The sequence below is a fragment of the Leptidea sinapis genome, chromosome 15, assembly GCF_905404315.1.
Source record: "Leptidea sinapis chromosome 15, ilLepSina1.1, whole genome shotgun sequence".
Classification (NCBI taxonomy): domain Eukaryota; kingdom Metazoa; phylum Arthropoda; class Insecta; order Lepidoptera; family Pieridae; genus Leptidea; species Leptidea sinapis.
The window spans coordinates 9,379,298-9,400,392 of NC_066279.1; the positions used below are offsets into that span (position 1 = coordinate 9,379,298).

The 21,095-nt window shown below is 34.7% G+C and overlaps 1 protein-coding gene across 1 annotated transcript in view; it reads right to left on the reverse strand.

The window, feature by feature from the left end:
* The window catches only part of LOC126968459 (uncharacterized), an 84,983-nt gene that overhangs the window by 5,551 nt on the left and 58,337 nt on the right, over window positions 1-21,095 (reverse strand). The window contains exons 2-3 of the mRNA XM_050813507.1: window positions 6,511-6,952; window positions 303-587 (exon numbers count right to left, since the gene is read on the reverse strand). Of these exons, the coding sequence (XP_050669464.1) occupies window positions 303-587; window positions 6,511-6,952 (727 nt within the window). The remainder of the gene's footprint in view (window positions 1-302; window positions 588-6,510; window positions 6,953-21,095) is intronic.

The following is a 21,095-nucleotide window of genomic DNA, read 5'->3' on the forward strand; positions in this document are numbered from 1 at the left end:
TCGAACAGTGACAGTTGACACACGACTAAGTAGAAGAGTGTACTTACATTGTCTTTAAGCACATTTTTACCGTTCCGCTATCAGACTGCGAATGATATTATATATGTCATTGGTTTCTAAACATATTCACGCAAAACACACTGTCGTATTGATCAGACTAATTTTTTTATAAGAATGGTATATTATCACTCAGTAGCTAGGTTACTCTCACTAGCTAATGTTGGTTTGTGAAAGCTTGCTGGTAATAATAACTAGGCGTTACATTGTTACTTCTTATGCCATCAAACGTAGGCTGATCTCACCTGAATGTATTCCCCTGCTGTATGGGGCACTGAGTGACGAAGGGCACCCCGTCGTAGTACTGCGAGCCGCGCTGAGTGATCCCGTGCCAATGTAACGTCACCTCCATCCCCTCCATGTGGTTCTCCACATCGATGACCACCTTGTCGTTCTCACACACCTGTATGGAGGGTCCGGGCAACATTCTGTTGGCTGACAGAATACCACGCTCCACTCCGTCGGCCAACACACACTGACAGTGTGACCACACGACATTTGTGGCGTTTGGTGTGCACACTTGACAGGCACTGGAAATAATAATTGATTATTTAACAAAAACGGCTAGCTAAGCAGCTTATGGACGTGTGAGATTCAAACACTCTTATCATGATGGGTGTTACCGCTTAGCCCACAATCTGGATAGCTACACGTACATATATCTCGATATATTTTTTGAAAGTCAAAGTGATATAGGCTTAAATTAGCATCGGCAGAGTCGTCATTATAACATTATCTGTAATGTACAATAACAAATTATTTGTTTGAAAGGTTCTGCATCCAATATATGACCCATGTTCAAGTCTCCAGTGGTAACTCAATAATAGCAAAATAGAAAATTAACTTGAGATGTCGCTCTTTATAATCTATGCTTTGTTTTAGATTTTTTTTACATAATAATATAATATTATTCACATTGAAAACCAGTAATATGGGAAAAACTTGAAAATAACTAATTGTTAAAACTTATATTATGACAACTAAAACCGAAAGGGCATCAGGTTGTTTGAATATTTCAGTACGAATATATTAATAAATTCCGGTGGCGATATACGATCCGCCATCCTTAAAAGTGTGAGAGTTTAGTGCAAAATAAACGAAAACCCTTTTTTAAAAGCTCTGTAGTACTTGTAGTTAAGCTAATTTTATCACATTCAGCTAAGTTTTAAGTAAAGTCTAAGTTCGTTCTATAGACATATATGTGACATATATGTTTTTATATATTTTGCGTATCTCAATTAAAGTTTAAATGATTTTGATGTAATTTACTACGGGGGTGTTAAAATGGTGAAAGCTGATCTAAGTGTTCACTCTTCATCAGATGAGACTCAAACCTGTTTGTTCTTCTTCTATAAAAAAGATGATTTCAACTCGCCTTATAGCAGTAAAAATGTTTTTATAAGTTGTTGTTACTTATAACAACACTTCATAAGACTTTTGTCTTATATATATTTGTACCCATTATTTTCACTTTATAGCTATTTGCATATCGAAGTATCATCAACATGATCAACCTTTCGACACATATCAATTACAAGCTTAAACTATGTACCACCGTATTTACCGGCTCTGAACCGAATTACTTCATAACATGCATCGATGAGTAAGACTATGATGGTCTTAAATAATTAATACGACTTGACAGAGTCTCTTGTTGATAAACAATCGATGAACACATGCCAGGAATAATAGTTCAGTGTGCGTGACAAGCTACGTCTTACACTCACGATTTGTTTGTTACTTTGTGTTAGTGTGCGTGCATTGCTCAAAATAGAGGTTAGTTCACAGGTCTTCACAGCTGTCATAGTCTATCTAGACCTTAGATCAGACGTAAGAGATACGTTATTGAAAACGGATGAAATGATCCAAAATGACAGTATCAGTTACTTAAAACGTCATAAAATTATTACGTCGAACTGTAATCATTGTACAATAAGTTGACTTGTAACTTTTAAATTGTTTGTAAATTTAAAAGAAAATCTGTTGTGAAAAAGAGAATCTTATTTGAAAAAAAAAATGATTTAAGGTTGATGAAGATGACCGAAGACGACCGGTAATGCCCCAGATATGTTTTTGAAAATGTTGTCAATGTAAAATCTAAAATATATGTAATTTAAAACCTGTCACAATTTCTTCAAATTTAAACAACAATAATCATCTGTTCCGGACAGGGTTCTCTTCATATTTTTGATGTTTTCCAGGTTGTGGAAAAAATTCATGCTGGAAGCCGTAAGGTGACCACAATTAGTTTACATTTTGGCCGCACGCTAATGTGGCGCGTAATATACAAGTGCCCAGACAGTTATCGGTAGAAATAGGTGTGTTTGTAGCACCTACTGTTAGTTTGAAATGAAATTGATCACGAATGATATATTAACTAAAATTTAGGTACTAAATAATTATTAAGATTTTTAGTCGTTTCTTGCGGAGATACTAAAAATATTTCAAATATATAGTGCTTTTTTCAATTAATTTTTAGAATTATTTAAACGTATGAAAAAATATTGTGGAAAAATAACTATTAATTATTTCAATGTTTCGGTTGCATTGCAGACTGCATCACTAGATGCAATAATTTATTTAACTTCATTGTATAAAGAGTAAAATTTAGACAAACATTCTAAAATGTATTATTTTTATGTTAGTAATGTTTCACAATATTTTTCTAAGATAGCTTTCTGTACAACGATTAGGAAAATTTTATTATTCGTTGCATATATAGATTTTTACTTAAATCGTAACTTTCTATTAAATATAATAATAATAAATTACCAAAACACACATTCCACCCAATAACATTCACACATTGTATGCAGTGGCTAGTTAGACATTTAAATATTACACAAGATGGGAAGTTGCTCGCAGGAAATGCGTTGAATTTGAAAACTGTACGGTGGAAGCAATGTATTATATAATGGTTTAAGGTAACCGAGGTAATGATGATAAGTTAATTTGTTTGTTTGATAAGCTAACGCCCACCAATTATGTGAAAACGAGTTAATTGTGTGCAGAAGTATAACTGTTAAAAACTATCGTCGCTATGCACTGCTGGGGTTATTAATAACAGTGTTATGATAATTCAACAAATTAACCGTCCAAATAAAACGAGGAATCTCATTAAAAGAAAACATTTGCAGATTTTTTCCACATAAACATTCTCACTTGTTTTCTCCTTTATTTTTTCTCCTCCAACCTCATCGCGTTTCTGTAAATAAATTGAAAATTTTTAATCTTCCTTCAATCGTAAATCAACGATAGTCAGGAATCGATTTTCGATTTGTAGCTTTACTAACATCAAATCTTATTTTTTGGGTTACTCTTAGTCCGGAATAGGATAACAAGTAATAAAATATCGAAAAAGTCACAAAAAAATATTATTATAAAAACATTTATTTTCTCATACATTTTGTATGGATTGAAATTTTCATGACATCTCGAGAATAGAAAAAAATCAATGAAGGTTTTTGTTAGTTTCACGCTACTTGAGTAATAAAATACAACTGACAGTGCACGTCATGTTATTCAAGTTGACTGGTAGGTGCAATGACGTAATATAACATTCTATACATAAGATGTATAGCAAAGCAAAAGCAAGCACCGTGTTAGTATGGGCTCGACGTTGTGTTGCAGCGAGGCAGCCAGTAAACCTCAGAGATCAACAACTAGATAATTTTCGACGCACATGATGAAATTTATGAAGTACTGATTTGAACCGAGCAGTGTTTCGATACGATTGCAGTACTGATTACCGCTTGCATACTAGCATCACATTGGGTCGAAGGACGCATCACATTGGGTCGAAGGACGTTCTTTGCAAGTATTTTCCGGAGAAACGCCAGGATTGTGCTGCCTTAGTGAGAAACTACCGAATCAGACATTTTCTAGTAAACACTCAAAAATACAATGTTTGTTTGCAAATGTCTTCATTTGGGGCAGACATTGTCTAAGAACGACGTTTTAATCCGATATTCAGGGTATTAATTTATTTATATTCTTACACACAATACTCATCCTAGCTTATTGTTAAATATTGAAAGTTCTGGAATATCATTTTTGCGAGCGAGAGGTAATGCAAAACTAAATTTATATAAAGGTGACTATGTTTCTATTATCAATGATCTGAAAACTATTGATTGGAATCGAAGGCTATGCGTCCATGATGGTATGTATGGTATCTGAGTTCTATAAAATAATTAACAATATCATTAACAAATTTGTTCCTAAAACAACAAACACGAAATCTAAATATCCGGTATGGTTCAGCTCTTCCTTAATAAAATTGCTTGCTGAAAAAGAAAAATTACGTAAGAGGTTCCGAATATATATGAATCCTAGAGATGAATTAGAGTATCACATGATTAGAAAGCGTTGTCATAAACTTTATGATGATTGCTATACTAAATACAAGCGAAATATTGAAGAAAACATTCCAAATAATCCAAAATGTTTTTGGAGTTTTGTTAAAAATAAAAAAAGGAGGCCATTCAACACTTCCCTCTTGTATGAAAATGGATAATGTTACAGCACAAAAAGCAGCGGATATTTCCAATCTATTTTCATATAAATTTTCTTCTATATACACTTGTGGTCAGCGTCGCGTTCGCAGTTCTAGTCTAGTTGATATTGGAAATGTTCATTCTCTGATGTCCCTGAGCTTCAGTGAAGCTGAAATATCTCAGAAAATAAAAGGACTCGACATTAATAAAGGAGCTGGGCAAGACTCGATTCCTCCTCTCTTTGTTAAACGATGTAGGTTTGCAATATCATTACCCTTAACTATTATCTTCAATAGATCACTTAAAGAAGGTGTATTTCCTGAAGAATGGAAAAAGTCTCGTGTTGTACCTGTATATAAAAAGGGAGATGTTACCGACGTAAAAAATTACTGTCCTATATGCATTTTGTCTTGTTTTTTCAAGCTTTTTGAATCCGTCCTTCATCCTGTTATCTCTAAAAATATTGACAGTTTGATCTCCGTTGAGCAACATGGTTTCAGAAAGGGCCGTTCAATTTAAACGAACCTCATCTCTTTTGTCACCGAAGTATGTCAAGAATTGGACAATGGGCGCCAGATTGATGCGATATATACAGACTTCAGTAATGCCTTCGATAAAGTCAGTCACCCTTTATTGATTCAGAAGCTAAGTAATTATGGAATTGGAGGAAACTTACTGAAATGGTTCGAGTCATATCTTCATAATAGACTTCAGTCAGTAGCTGTAGGAGGCTTCATACATTGCGCGATCTGGTGTTCCCCAGGGATCCCACCTAGGACCGTTGCTCTTTTTGATATTTGTGAATGACGTTAGGAATCACATCAAATATTGTAAAGCATCTCTCTTCGCCGATGATTTAAAAATTTATAAAGTTATCAACTCTGCCTCTGAGGCTGCTTTGGTTCAAAGTGATCTCAATGGTATAAAATATTGGTGCCTATTAAATGGTATGATCCTAAATGTAAGCAAATGTTTTCGTATTAGGTACACTAGAAAAAAAAATCGCTTGTTACAGTGTATGAGCTCGATGGCGCACCATTAAAAGAAGTGCAGGAAATTCGTGACTTGGGGGTAACTATTGATAGCAAACTAACGTTTATTGCACAAGTTAATAAAGTAGTTACCACATCCGCACGAATGTTAGGATTTCTAAAGCAAAACTCGAATTGTTTCGGCTCCAAAACGAAAATTCTTCGCGAGTACAATAAGTTAAACGATACCAATTCAGAACTTGATATATTTGGTGGTGGGCTGGTCAGGTTTAAAGAAAGTGTTGTTAAACACTTAGCTGGTACTCAATCTGCATTTGTCAAATAAGTAGTTTTTCATTTTTGTATGTCGAGTTAGCCCGCAAATCTTTAATTTCTGATCCGTCTTGCTTTCGCCATGATCATTAACAAGGCCTCAAGGCCAATTCTTGATAGTTTGTGGTCTAAATCTAGAAAATCCATTTACCATGGTCAATCTAATATATATAAGAGATTTCCACGTATATAGTCACTCATCACGATATCTCTGGAACCATAAGGCGTAGAGACTCGAAATTTGGTAGGAATATTCCTTTCGTCGAGTCTACTCGACGACCTCTAGGTCAGCTAAGAATGAAATTCCATCGGCGAAAGTTTTGTTGCAACAGAACAACGTCTGTCGGGTCCACTAGTATTATATAAATAAATTTGTAACTAACCTATTCATAAATATGTTATAATTAATTAATTTTGATTGAATGATACAAAAATGTTTTATATGTTTTAAATTATTTCAATTTAATAATTTAGAAGTGCTAACCCTCACGTCTCTGCTAAAATAAAAATAAACTATAGTCTGTAATATTTGTTTGGATCAGCTCTGCTAGAGTCTATGACCATGTTATCTCAAATTCATTTATGCTGCATGTAAAGTCTAAAGTATTGTATTTATGTTTTAAATTATTTTAAAAATAAACGTTATCACTTACGCTCCCAGAACAGTGTAGAACTCCAATGTGAAATGGTAATAGCAAATTCTGGGCGGTTCATTCTCTCTGCAGGCTCTAGCGCATTCGTCCGGTGCAGAGAGCGCTGGATTCCTTCGAAGTTCAGCTGTAGCACTGCTGGTGAAGTCCAAATGCTTCAAAGATAGCTTTCCATTCGCGTTTCGAGCTATAGGTGGCAATGGATTATTCCTAAACGATCCACTTAAAGGACCATTACCACTTGTTTGAACAAATGGGTTTGGTGATGGCCCAATTGTGCTGGCTATAGAACCAAACGCTGCGAATGGATCATTTCCACTTGGATGTGTTTGGACTAATCCATGTGTTGATGCGAAACCATTTGAACTGTCACGGAATGGAGTCGCTGTTCCAGCTTGCCACCATGACGCTGATGTGGACTGATCATCGAGACTGCCTATCGTTTCTGAAACAAAACAAATCATGCATAAATCAACAATCAATGCATACTTTTGCGATGTTTTTTGGCACCAGAGTATGGTTCACCTGAAATAAAGTTATCTTTTGCAACAGAGGAAACACTCGCACACACAAACGTGTTGGTTTTCGCTCGCCTTTTACGGGGGTCTATCGACGTGTTTTTGGAACTTGGCAAGAACATTCATTCAAAAAATTTGTTTGTACTTTAGAAGAAAGTTGAAAACTGCACTGTTTGGGATCCAAGTGGTGATGAAAATATTTCAATTTTTATTTAACGCGATATTGAGAGTGTCGACAGGAATCAGGTCAAACAACGCTAGCAAGTGAAACATTCCACCTTTAAGTCTCCGAGTGATTGACGCAATGCGGTCTGTATTTCTACAATGGCCGCTTTACATCAATTGAGACATATAGTGACATTATATTCCTATAAAGCAACCGAAAGCAACTCGACAGTTCTTTTTGAGGAAGATTCTTTTCATCAATTTCAACAGTCATGCTCCCTTTTATATCTGTTATCACTCTAAATTCAAAAAGGCTTACCATATACAGTCGACTTAATTGACAGATTGCTAGACACTATTATCGCTTTACTTTATTCGTCAAGGTTCTTTAGCAATATTCAATGCTGTGCAATATTGGACAGATATGTAAGATAGATAAGCCTATGGCAATTCAACAGGTGCGTTTATGTAAATTTGTGTTATATCTTAAGCAGTGACCAGCGAGTGTTGTCACGAACATTTTGAAATACCTTAATTCGGACCGTGGTTTTGTATCTATCCTTTAATGCTAGGACTTTTACTTCCTCGTTAACGCAATATGTTATACTTAGGACAGTCACTTCAGCTATATTTTATCTAAAGTCGCTCTTAATTGAACATTTTGTTGTGCGATACAATCTGTTTATTCTATTACAAAGTCTTACCTAATCCGTTTAAAAGTTACAGTGTTACTATACTCTCCGTGGACTATTTATCGGCCTCTTTTTATTAACTGTTTCCCACTAACTTTGGGCTTGTGGTGGCCGTGAACCAATATTACCTCTTACTTCCTACTTAACAAATTATCTAATACACGATTCTGATTTATAAATCTACTTTATTTAGTACTTATGTATCCTGTTTCAGTGACTGTATTGCGAAACGCATAATAAGCAGTTTAGCTTCAAACTTTTCTGCGTTTGAAATCATTCGATCAGTTTAATTATTTTTATTGGCAGTAATAATACGTTTATTACCTTTAACACAAGGGCGTATTGGTGATTGACATCTATTTTATGCCATGTAACAGTTTTATTCGGCATATGAACGATAATACCCCGTTGTTTAAATTATTGTGTTTCAAAAGGTTTTAGATACAAAATTATCAATATTCAATGCATTTTTACGATGGGCCAAGTGTCTTTAAACATAAGAAATTATTTCTTTTCTTAGATCATAAGCAGTTCCTGTTTAAATTTGTCATATTGTATTAAGGGATCCCTGTAGATAGATCGTTCATCGTTTTGTTAATAATGATAGCCGTTTCAGCTTTTCCTTGTTTTAATGATATTTCTTTTATGTTTTTATATAATAAATCATAATCTTTCAATAACTACGTAATCTCATTGAACCACAACATATTTACCTACTCCAGTAAATTTAAAATGTCAATAACTATCATTTTATTCGTATTTTATACATTTTTTTTCTGGTATAATGACTCCTTTCTGTTCTTGTTCTATTACCTTTAAATCTACTAATATAAGAATAAATATATTCATGTAAAAATTTGACGAACCTAGGTTTAAAGATCATTTATAATATTAAGTATGCACGAGACAAATATACTCTGTAATACATTTCGCTAAACGGAACTTGAATAAATTAAAAGTGTCTGCATCTTTGAAATCTGAAGATAGTCCTTTGTCCAGTTTAGCATCCTCATAATATATATTTGTTTTCAGTCCATAATTGGTCCTTGGTAATTAATTGAAGATAGCTGAATCAAAAAATGACAGTCAAAATTAATAACAAACTCAGACTGTTAATAAATGCTTTATTTAAAAATCGTGACTAAAGTTTTGCTTTTTAGTTATATTATTAACCTTTATTTGTTATTTATCGATCGCACATATGTATTTTATGACGACAGCTGAATCAACAAATGACAATCAAAATTAATTACAAACTCGGAATATTTATAGGCGATTTATTTTAAAATGTTTTGTAATATGTATAGTTTTGTATTTTAAGTCAACCATACACTAACCTTTTTTTGTTTTTTACCAAAAGTAAATAATTATGCATTAATTGAGGACAGCTGAATCAACAAATGATAATCAAAATGGATTACACCCTAGGAATTATATTTATTATAATAATAATTATATTGAGTGTAACGAAAATATTTAATGTTATAATATTATTATTACATTGTTGCACGTAGGAACTAATAATAACATTTTAAAAGAATTTACTGTTCATAATAATTGTGTAGTACAAATAAAGAATTATAAGTTATTTGAAATGATTTTCGTGTCATTTTATTAATTGGTTTAAACAATTTCAGACTTCCTTGTACTTACAAATAATTAATGTCAACGAGCCATATGGTTAAAGTTAAGTCATAAAGCGTTAGGTTAAGTTAAATAACAATTAAGATGAAACATGTTATTTAAGTTACGTTAAATAGTTTTCTCTGTGGCGCAGTAGATAGAACCGTTTACTCTCACCACGGACCTCCGATTCAATGTGTTTTTGGTCTTTCAATTCATATGTGTGTTTATTCGTCACTTTTTAAGGTCGGCAACGCTCCTGTGATTCTGGTGTTACGAGAGAGTTTGGGCTCTGTCATCAGACGACCTGAATGTATTAAGTAATGCGACTAAAGTTTGCAAGTCAAAGTACAAGAACTGCTTGAATCTACATATTATAAATACTTTCGGCGGCGTCGTGAGGCGGGTCATTCCTACCCTACAATATGGTCGATGGAGGCGATGCGTCATGCTCGTAAACGGGCGCTACTTGTGGTGGCAGCATGATACTGTTACCAGAAACTCTGTTTCATGCATTATACTTAAAGTTATTATATTTATTTATAATCGCGACTAAAATGCTCGCATAATACTTATATTTATTAACAGTTGATGTATCTACTGTTGTCAGTAGGTATCTATTGTGGTTTTACTTAATAATTTACTATTAATTACTATACTTAAAATATTTGACGCTTAATTATTTTTGTTGCTTCATATATATTGGACATACATACATACATACTATTACATATTATATTGTTATTAATTGGAGATTTGTAAATGATTATTTAGCAGTAAATAGTAGCAGTGAGTGTCTTGCCACTTCTTCTTATTAAAGCTCAACCTTTTCAGAAGTGGAAGAGTAATTAGTAAAAATTAAAACTTTTGACTTTCATGTTTCATTGCCTTGACAAACTGATACACCTGATATTAAGCGATCACCTCCGCCCACATTATATTGTAACACCAGAGATATCACAGGAGCGTTGTCGGCTGTTTTGAAAGGTACCCATGACGTATCGTCCTGGAAACACCGCAAAAGGAAGCTCATTCCACAGCTTGGTTGTACGTGGAAGAAAGTTCCATGAAAACCGCACTGTGGAGGAACGCCAGATAACTAGTGACCGCTTTCCGAGGTGACTGATTTGATATTCCTTCTTTAAAGAAGTATATCATTAACACTCTTATTTTCTTGAGAACGGGTGGTGAATGAGTTTAGTTATATTATATTAAGAGGTTACCGTGGTAGCAAGTAACGTGGTACAAAGGCGATCACGTCACACTGAGCCGGCTGTCCTGAGACTGACAGATGAAACGTATCTTGTGCTGTAGTCACGTTAATAACATGAGAACATCATTGTCTGTCCGTGGTTGCGTCAACCGTATTCTTTAATAGAGCATTGTACTTTATACCTAATCTATATAACTGAAGTACCTACTCTTTTTTACACAAACTGTCAACCATGTTTTTGTTTAGATTAAATTTCATTATTGATCATATTAAATATCTTCTAATTGTTATTAGATAGTAGTCTTATTCTGTTATCTATCATTGCACCTATTGGTGCTTCGCCTACTTTCGATGAAGGAGAGTCTCGTAACTGTCCCATGATGACAGCAACAAGAGGCCTGACTTCACCGGATCAGTACCACTTGAAACGTAAGTATTCTGTGCTCTCTCTAGCACACCCGCACAGGTAACAGGCGTGAAGCACCAGCTTAACGCTTTAATGCCTCCCACAGGTTAGTGACGGGAACCGACACCACTTCCCCATTCTTCCACCACAATATAGTGAGCAGCAGTCGTGTTCTGGGTGGCCGCGGGCCCAGGTGCTCTTTTGAAATATAAGGGGATCCACTCCAACATAAGTACAAGGTGCTAAAAAAATATTTAAAAAGCGACGTTTTGTATTTAATCTGTCCTCTTTTAATAAATACTCTTTCAATGAAATCGGATGTAATTTATGGGTTCTATGAAAACTTGCTAACTCTATTCACATCCATATTTCAATATAATAACTAACAAAACTACGAACTACATAATTATAGAGTAACGCGACTGTTATAAAGGTGCTCGAAGCTATCACTATATCTTTCAATAACATTGTTAGTAATTTGTAATCGATATAAATGAATCGGTCGTAATCCCACGTGGCTTGAAGTTAGAGATGAATGACGTTAATTGTTATATGAACTGATAACTGTGGGTGCAATTATGAGGTGATAGAACATATTGTTGTGTATCGATTTGTTCAAAGATCTTATTTTGTTATTCCATTCTTTATGAATAGCATAATGGCTAACTTAGATTAATATCTCTATATATCACTTTATTAATCTTTGCCTCAAGACATACCACAGTGTCTGAAGACGTGTGTTGTGAGTGAAAACTTACGGTACGCAGACGAGGTTGCTAACTACGGGCCTGATGAGGAAGCTCATGATCGCTTAGAGGACAATGGAGAGGGCTATGCTCGGAGTTTCCCTGCGAGATCGAAACAGAAATGAGGAGATCCATAGGTGAACCAACGTTACCGACATAGCTAGAATTATTTCGAAACTGAAGTGACAGTGGGCACAGCACATAGCTCGACAGACAGTTGGCCGGTGAGGCAGAAGAGTCGAAACGAATGGCGACCACGTACACTAAGGCCCCCCACAAGATGATCGACGATCTAGTCATGGAATACGTTGGAAGAGGACCGATTATCTTGGAGATCTTTGGGGGAGGTATTTGTCCAGCAGTGGATGTCTTCCGGCTGATGATGATGATGATGAATGATTAAACTGAGCAAAAAAAATATTTTCCCATAGTTTTACTGAATTTCCAGATATCTGATCCCAATATTAACTGAACTGAACGGATATGAGGTACCAAACGTTGAAAGTTTCTAACTGGATCACTCAGATAGCACACATTTTAATTTATGTAGTTTGTCATTTATGGCTATGTTTTAAAAATTGTATGGCGATAGTGCAATGAAAAAATATTAGCGGCATTTGTTATGGTTCTCGTTACGACGGTTCAATCTGATAACTGTGTGTATTGATTCAGAGAGCTCAGACGTGGACCAGATGATCTCTGTGATGATGTTCGAGAAGGACACCCGGCGACTGTTACCGAAACTAATATTGACACATACGACAAGTTCATACTCTATCAGATATTGTTATGAGTCAATAGCAAAACAATTTTCATGTACACTTGAAGGTTGGTGCTGAGTGATGCCGTAAAATGATAAATAAATTTAACGTAGGATAGTCATTGGCTGCATATAATATTGTCATCGATCATACAACCTGTGTATATTGCTTTGAACCTGAAAAAAATGGCAATCGGCGGAATATCTCTTTAATTTGGAAATTACCCGACGAAGGTTAAAAAATTTGAAGTATTGCTAAAATTCAAATTCAAATATTTTTATTCAAAATAGAATTTTAAATCACTTATTGAACGACAAAAACTACCACACATTCTGAATAGACTGCCTTAATGTACAGACCTGAGAAGAACGGACGCAAAAAACTCAGCGGGCTTTTTTTATTAAAAGTGGATAACAATGTAATATCGTACAATAAAAATGTCTAGTGAAAGAGCCCGAGGGAGTCTGCTACATTCCCAGTCTGGAATATCATTAAGAAAACCGTTTATGTTATAATAATAATCTTTCCCACACAAACGTCTTTTAACAATTCTTTTAAATCTCGTAACACATTTGTTTTGTACAATTTTCTGGGATCATATTGTAAATGCATATACATCTCGCAATAAAAGACTTACTAACTCGACTTAACCGTGTAATAGGCATTACAAGTTTATCTTTGTTTCTCCTGGTAACTATATGATTTTCGCAGTTTCTAGCAAATTCCTCAATGTGCTTATGAGCATATAGAATATTATTAAGAATATATTATATAGAATAGTCCTCTTCAGCAGCACAAAGATGGTATTAATATCGGCTGCACTGCCCCATAACAATAAATGAATGTTTGCTTCTTTTGTTGGCAAAAGGGGACATTAATTACACTACAGTGTAAAGACTATGATAAAGCTCTGCATTTTTAACTGCGGTACTACAGTGACACACCAGTGACGCAGACAAAATGATGAGTTTTCGAAAAAGATTGTGAACCATGTCCTCGCAGGAAAGCCATCCTTCAACACGACATCGGCTCCTCATCGTCCGCTAAGATTTTAAAGGCCTAGAGGAAATAATAATTAATGTTCAATTTTTACTTTGTTACGATTTATGTACAAAAAAAAATTGGTGTAAAATCTTGCTGAATGAATTGAGTTCCACCGAAGAATCTTTTGCCTTGAATTGGGGAAAAAATAACCAACATATTACGAGAATTGGATAATGCGGTTCTCGACGCATATATTAATGGTTGTTTCACTTCAGTGATCGAACGGTTTTGTCGGCTGACGCATTCCTGAATTATGAAACTGTTAAGCAGGTCAAGACTATTTCAAGGAGAACAATAGATAATACGTAATATATGTTTGATATTACGAATATTACTGCCAAATACGTAGTAAATATAGTGAAACGGAATAAACCATACTAAAATATCACCTTATAAGTAAGATTAAAAACAAGAAGACTAAGTCTGTGGACATCGCCAGGGCAAAATGGAACAGATGGACACAGAGGTTTCTTTCATTAGAAAAACAAAATACTTACGTAGATGTCATACGTAAATAAGAAAAAAATATATTTTTCAGCAGATATCATTTGTTTTGCCCTACTAGGATAAGCATTTGTCATAATGCTTACGATAACAGCTGCTGGCCCCTAATGTTCATGGATCATGGTAAACTACACCAATATACGAACAAAGACAAATAATGTAGCACACCGCTCACCGATCACATTTTATAAAATGACGAAATAATTTAGGATTTACCAAATTGATATAAAAATATATACTCCTCCCACGTCTTCTCCGCTTGCGTTTATTAGTCATAAAATAATGACGCAATAATGTACACTATAATCGTAAATATAAAGTTTTATTGAACAGTAATCATTGTGTAGTAAATGGAGCTTTTACTAAACAATTGCACGCGCTCAAGCGTGAACAGTGAAAGTGTCCACTTTGGCGGACATTTTGAGAACAAACTGTTGTAAATAAGCTACATAATGCTGCTGACTAAGAGATGTTGAACTTTTTTTAATCGATTCTATTTTGGTTCCAAAAAACTCGCAATTGCTTTCCAATGGCTCACGTGGTGCTTGTCTGGTACTAGTAGTGACATATAGGAATAATAATACGGGTTAAAGTATGTAATTGCCGTTTTATTGTAATAGGTACTTCGAATTAACATAGAACCTTCATGGTTTGAGATTTTTGAGTCATACTTTTTCCACATGGACCGACGATCGTAGAGATCTTTGAGGGAGGCCTTTGTCCAGCAGTGGACGTCTTCCGGCTGATGCTAATGACGATGGTGATGAGCTGGATTCCACCACCTTGCAGCTCAGAGCCTTCCTCCAACTTATCTCTTGACCCCTGGTGTTGTGGATGTCTTGGGAACTGCCTCACCACTTCCCATGAGCTGAGTCTCTTTCCCGTTTGCCAAGTCTTAGAAAAAACTTTTCTCATATTAGAAGGTTCTCATCATAGTAGTTGTATCATCTATTTCAAAAACCAATTTTATTAGATAGTTTGTTCAACTTTCTCAATAATGTAACAAAAAGAAAACGTGGATAATGTTTATAATATATTATAAAGATTGTTTCAATGTGTTTCTGCTACGGTTAATTTTGATTATGAATCACTTTAGAAGAAATATTACACAGTGAGGGAAGTTAACTTAAATACTACACGATAGATACACTGTATTTATATTTAACTATTCTGATGCTTTGGTGTGGTATATGTTCGATCAGAACACTTTTAAAACTAATCAGGGAGCATGAATAGTTTTTAGAAGACATTAATATTGACTTCACAGTTAAATGTGCAAGCAGTAGTGATATAGTATTAGATACATCACAGTAAAACTTATTATTAAACTCATTTCGAAGCTTTTGCCTTAATTGAGGTTTTAAAATTATTTAGTATTGCAAGAAATTGCGAAGAGGTGGCTGTGATCACCTACCATCAGGTGACACCTATGTTACTTTGTCCTCCTCTTTCATATAAAACAGCGGGCTAGCCTCTGATATACATCTATATCAAAATATGGACCTATCTTGGGAAACGTTTTCAATTTGAATTTAAATATTTTGTAGATGTAGGAAGCTTTTGTAAACATTCTTTGCAATCTTAAAATGATTAGCAATCACCTTGTTAGTAATTACTGTGTTATAACACTGGTCAATATATCGCATTAAGTTAGTGTAGCAAATAACTTACAAGTAATTTAATATAAGGAAATGACAATAATAAAATGCTTTATTACTTTATAAATTAAGTGTAGCAATTTCCTTATTTTTGTAACACTTTCGCGAAACAAATTGCAATTCTACAATCTATATGGAAGCTGATTCAAATGCTTTTTATATAAATTCACATAACAAGCCCGCGCCTCTCGGATACGCCCCAGCGCGTTGACCACTTAGTCACCCGTCCGACTGACACATTATCTATTAATCATGGTATGTTTTGTTCATCTCTCGAGTTGGTATCAAATAATCCCAGAAGTGAGGGGAAATCATTTAAAATAACAAACTTTCAGTTGTGTAGAATCCTCATCACGCAAAACAAAACACACATATTATATCAATTTCAAACCAATTAATTTATGAGTAATGTTAACTGTTAAATTTAATTATTGTAACGAATGATTTACTTTTTTGCTAATTCATGTGAGTACTATATAAATGTATACACATTGTAGTGAAGGAAAACTGGAGAGAACCCGTATTATGTAAATGAATTTTTTTGAAAGATCAAATCTAAAAATAATGATTTTTATAAAGGAGGAGGTTCTCAACTTGATTGTTTTTTTATGTATGTACACCACTCCGATTTCGCTGAGATTTATGATTCGATTTTCGTGATTCTTCTTTAGTCGGTGAAGAATGTTTGTCATTTGGTCCCAAAATTTGACATAGTTCGGCCCAGTAGCTAGCTGCATAATAGTACCTACACTCATCACGCGAGACGGATAGCGGATAGCTTCGTCTAGAACCAAACAACCCAAGCGTTAAAAATATTAAGTACTACTTTGTTTAGGGCTTGGCTTCCGTCTTAAACCCGTCAATAGGTAGCACATACAAATACTAGTAGGTATTTTATTAATATTAATGGTATTATATTTGCATACGAGGTGTATTAAATTAAATCTTTCTGAAGTTATTTTATACTTTATAGTTTTTGAAGTCGGTTTATTTTAAACGTAGTTTTTTTTATCGCGAGTGTTACTCATTTATTTAATAACAATAATACAACGCGTGTAAAAGTATTTTCTTTAAATAAAATGTACAAAGATTGTTTGAGTTTTGGGTGAATCTTGAGTTGCGTTACTCGGATTATTTAGTAAAGAATGGTAAATGGAACTTTTTTCATTGCATAAGTGTGCATGTTGCAGGAAATGAACATGCGAGATGCGTGTCAGATTGCGTTTATTGTTTTTTTTCTTAATTCATGCATAATTGTTTCGACATAGCCCACTTGGTTCAGTGAACGCTCGCTGGGTGAAAATCACTTTATGCTTAACGAGCTATACTATCTTTACTGCATGTAAAACTATGAGGTATTAATTATTTTTATGTAAAAGATTTTTTTAAATAATTCTTCAAAGCGTCTGTGTCGCAATAGTTGTCTCTGTACACGGAGCCTCAGGTTCAATCCTGGTCCGCCACGTGCCAATGTGTTTTCAGTTTTCCAATTCTTATATATGTTTATTGGACGTTTTATAAGGTTAACGTGCCCTTGTGATTGATTGATTGATGGTGTAAGAGGAGAGTATCGTCTGCGGTGATCACCTACCGTCAGGTGATCCCGTATGCTTGTTTGTCCTAGTTTGTCCTCCTCTTCCATAAAAAAACTGGTTATGAGGCAAGATTAACTTTATTAAAATATTCATTTCGTCGTTCTTCTTAATATTGTTCATACATTTCGTTACATAATATAAACTAATATATTAACCGCTATTAAGCGTGATCATATTAAATTATTTACATTTAAAGTAAAAAACAACTAAATGATGTATGTGTCTTTTGGCGTATTCGTTTAAGTAAAAGTAAATATACATGAAAAACAACCAATTGAACATTACCCAACAACCGGCGTAACAGGCACTTAAGTAGCACGATAAAATAATACAGAAGTCATTAAAGAAAAAATAAAACAATATCAGTTGATTACGTGCAGGCAGTGTGTACTGTGTACTGTGTACTGTGTACTGTGTACTGTGTACTGTGTACTGTGTACTGTGTACTGTGTACTGTGTACTGTGTACTGTGTACTGTGTACTGTGTACTGTGTACTGTGTACTGTGTACTGCGGGCCACACCCACACACTGATTGAGTACTTAGTTGGAGTTTGTTATTAGTTATTAAAGTTATAACGCCTTCGTTAGATATTGTAATTATTGAAATAATTGTATTACTCTGGTTAACGCGTTAGAGAAACATTAGATTTATGTACAATGTGAAATTAAAGAATCGAACTATGTTTTAGAAGGTTATTTATTAGATATGGAAAAGTTAAATGCTTTAAATGTTTCTATGGATTTGTATGAAGAGCAAAAATAACTGACAAAGGTTAATTTTATAAATTAGACGCCCCGTGTCCATTGAACTAGGTACATTTAAGACTAGTGGCATTCTTCATCTTTACTATATTAGATATCAAAATAAAAACGTATATTACAGGAAAATCAGACTGAAATATAATCTGGATATCTATAACATGCCTACTTATATATGGGTTATCTTTAAATAAGAAAGATATAGGACTCTTTTAGAAAAGACAAATTCCTTGATGTTGACCAAACCGTTTAAGAAGAGAAGACCGTGATAATTGTCATGAAGACTTATTTTAGATAGTAGTTAAATATATTTAAAAAGCAACCAACATTTGTTGTAATAATTCTTGTAAGGCGCTGTCTCCACGAGCGAGAGAATCGCGGCGAAATTATCGTCGCGCCACGTATTTCTATACACTTTCTAGAAGCCGTCTCCACATGGCGATATTATCACTGCGATGCGACGAGTGACAACGAGCGCGCGAAACGTCGTTACATCGTCGCTAGCCCGTCGCGACTAGCAGCGGGCCCGCAGCGCGCTCGTGGCGCTCTCGCGACTAGCGCGCAGCGGGCGCACTGTCAAACGCAGCGTCATTTCAGCGTTGCCTCTCGTCAAGCAAGGACATTTCGACAAGTTTTTTAAACAATAGTACAATATTTGACATTGAAAAGTTTATACTTGAAGTGAGAGAGAGACCTGCCCTTTACGATGTTCAGTTGGCCGAGTATCGAAACAGAGAAATTAAAGCAAAGTCAATACTTTGCTTTAATTTCTTACCAATGGTATGACGTGGGAAGTGCTATGTTCACAGAGTGGGATGATCTAACGATCTAATCAAGGAAACGCGGCGATACCGATACGAGTCGCCGCGGAAACGCGGCGATACCGTTACGAGTCGCCGCGGAAACGCTGCGATTCCGTTACGATACGCGGCGAAATTATCGCTCGTTCGTGGAGATTCTCCGACGATATGAGGGCGGACTCGTCCCGATTCTCTCGCTCGTGAGACAGCGCCTAAGACTTAAGCGTCAGTTCGTTCAACTTACGTTCGCGATACAAACGAGTATATAATATTATATAATACGTTTTATATTTATTAAAATTTGTTTAATATACGTTTGGAAAATATTTGTATTTTTATAATCTTTAAGCTATTAGATATTAAGATTGCAATCTGATTACACAAATGAGAATACATCCTCATGGCCAAAAACAACTTAATGATGCACACAATATACAACTGTGATTAATGAAGTGTAATTGCATATCATGATATAACTAAGCCATATAATATGTGTATGGATTCTGAATCTAGAAATCATCCTACGCTTACGATTAAGGTAAATTTGAAGAACAGAAAAACGTTTAATTGAATTTATCAATATCATTGATTTGAATTTATTGCTAAAAGGAATATTCTTTTAAGGTTTCCGACCTGACGTCGATGACGTCACATCGTCGCTTTGTAACGGTGTGCAAAACAAGTATCACTAGGATATTATTATTAATAAATTAACAACGATTTATTTTATCTGTAATATTGATCGATGTAAAGGTGTTGTGATGCTGATTATTATTATAGTTATGAAAAATTAAAGAAATAATCTGAGTTAAGTACAAAAACTAAGTATTCATAATCCTGGCAGTACTATTATAGCGACACTGAACAACAGAAACTACAGAACTATTAATAGCAAAAGAAAAAATGTAATAATGAAATTTCAAAAACAATGCAGCGATAGCACGAAAACATCACATGTAACGGTATTGAAACTGCAAACCGTACTGGTGCAACAGGATGTGCACGAGGGGGTGAAAGGGAGAACGGGAGGAGAGTTCACGTTCCAGCGAGGTTCAGACTTCAGAGATCATGTCGCCGTGTAGTTTAACAGTTATTCGCAGTTAAGTCGGAAATTCATAATCTAAGGAAAAACTAGGTGATCTACATTGTATCTGGGAAGCCTTCTATATATTAATATAATTGATAACTATGGAAATATTCTCACGATTTTTCGCAGTTGTAGTAATGTTGGGTCGGCTTCATTATGGTGTTGCGTGAACACTTAGCACTGTACTGTATTGCATGAACGTACTCACCAACTAAGAGGCTGGAGATGTAGTTAATTTTTACTATGTTTGTTGATAAACATGTTTTAATTTATATTAATATAAATATTTATAACGACCGCTATAGCTCAGTGGAGTGACCCTGCTTACTGAGCTAGAAATCCCGGGTTCGCATCCCGGTAGGTGCAAACATTTATATAATATGATTGTTTGTTTCCGAGTAATGGATGTTAATAAGTTTGTATGTATTTATTTATTAAGGCTTACCAACTAGATATGTAACTTAACAAGTACGAATAAGATGAACATATTTTATAATCGTTACTATTTTTATATGTAACTTTATGGTATGTTTAAGTATATTGTTTTAATATATCGTTCTCTTGTGCCTGTAGTACAGGCTATGTCAAGTTTTGGGGCAAAATAATAATATGTATAAAGGTTTGTCAATATTATAATAATTAATCTTAAATATTACGTCATTTTAAAACAGACCAGTATAACACGAATACTAGATGAGAATGTTTATATATAAAAAGACTAATTGTTGAAAGTTGAATGTTTATTAGATCATTAATGAATACTATATTCGGTTTCCATTTATAAGACCCGCGTGATAAGAATGGCTCAGGCAGCCATATCAGTGACGTCATAGTTAAGCCTAGACCTGCCACAGGAGTCCTAAGTGAGAGTGATAAAGACGAACAGCAGTCAACTCTGATGTTGTCACTCGTATGTGCTGATAACATTACCTATCTTTATCAGTACACCTCACAAAAAGAAGTCAAATTGACGATGACAGAACAATGGATAAACAAACCCAGAAGTTGTACAATGA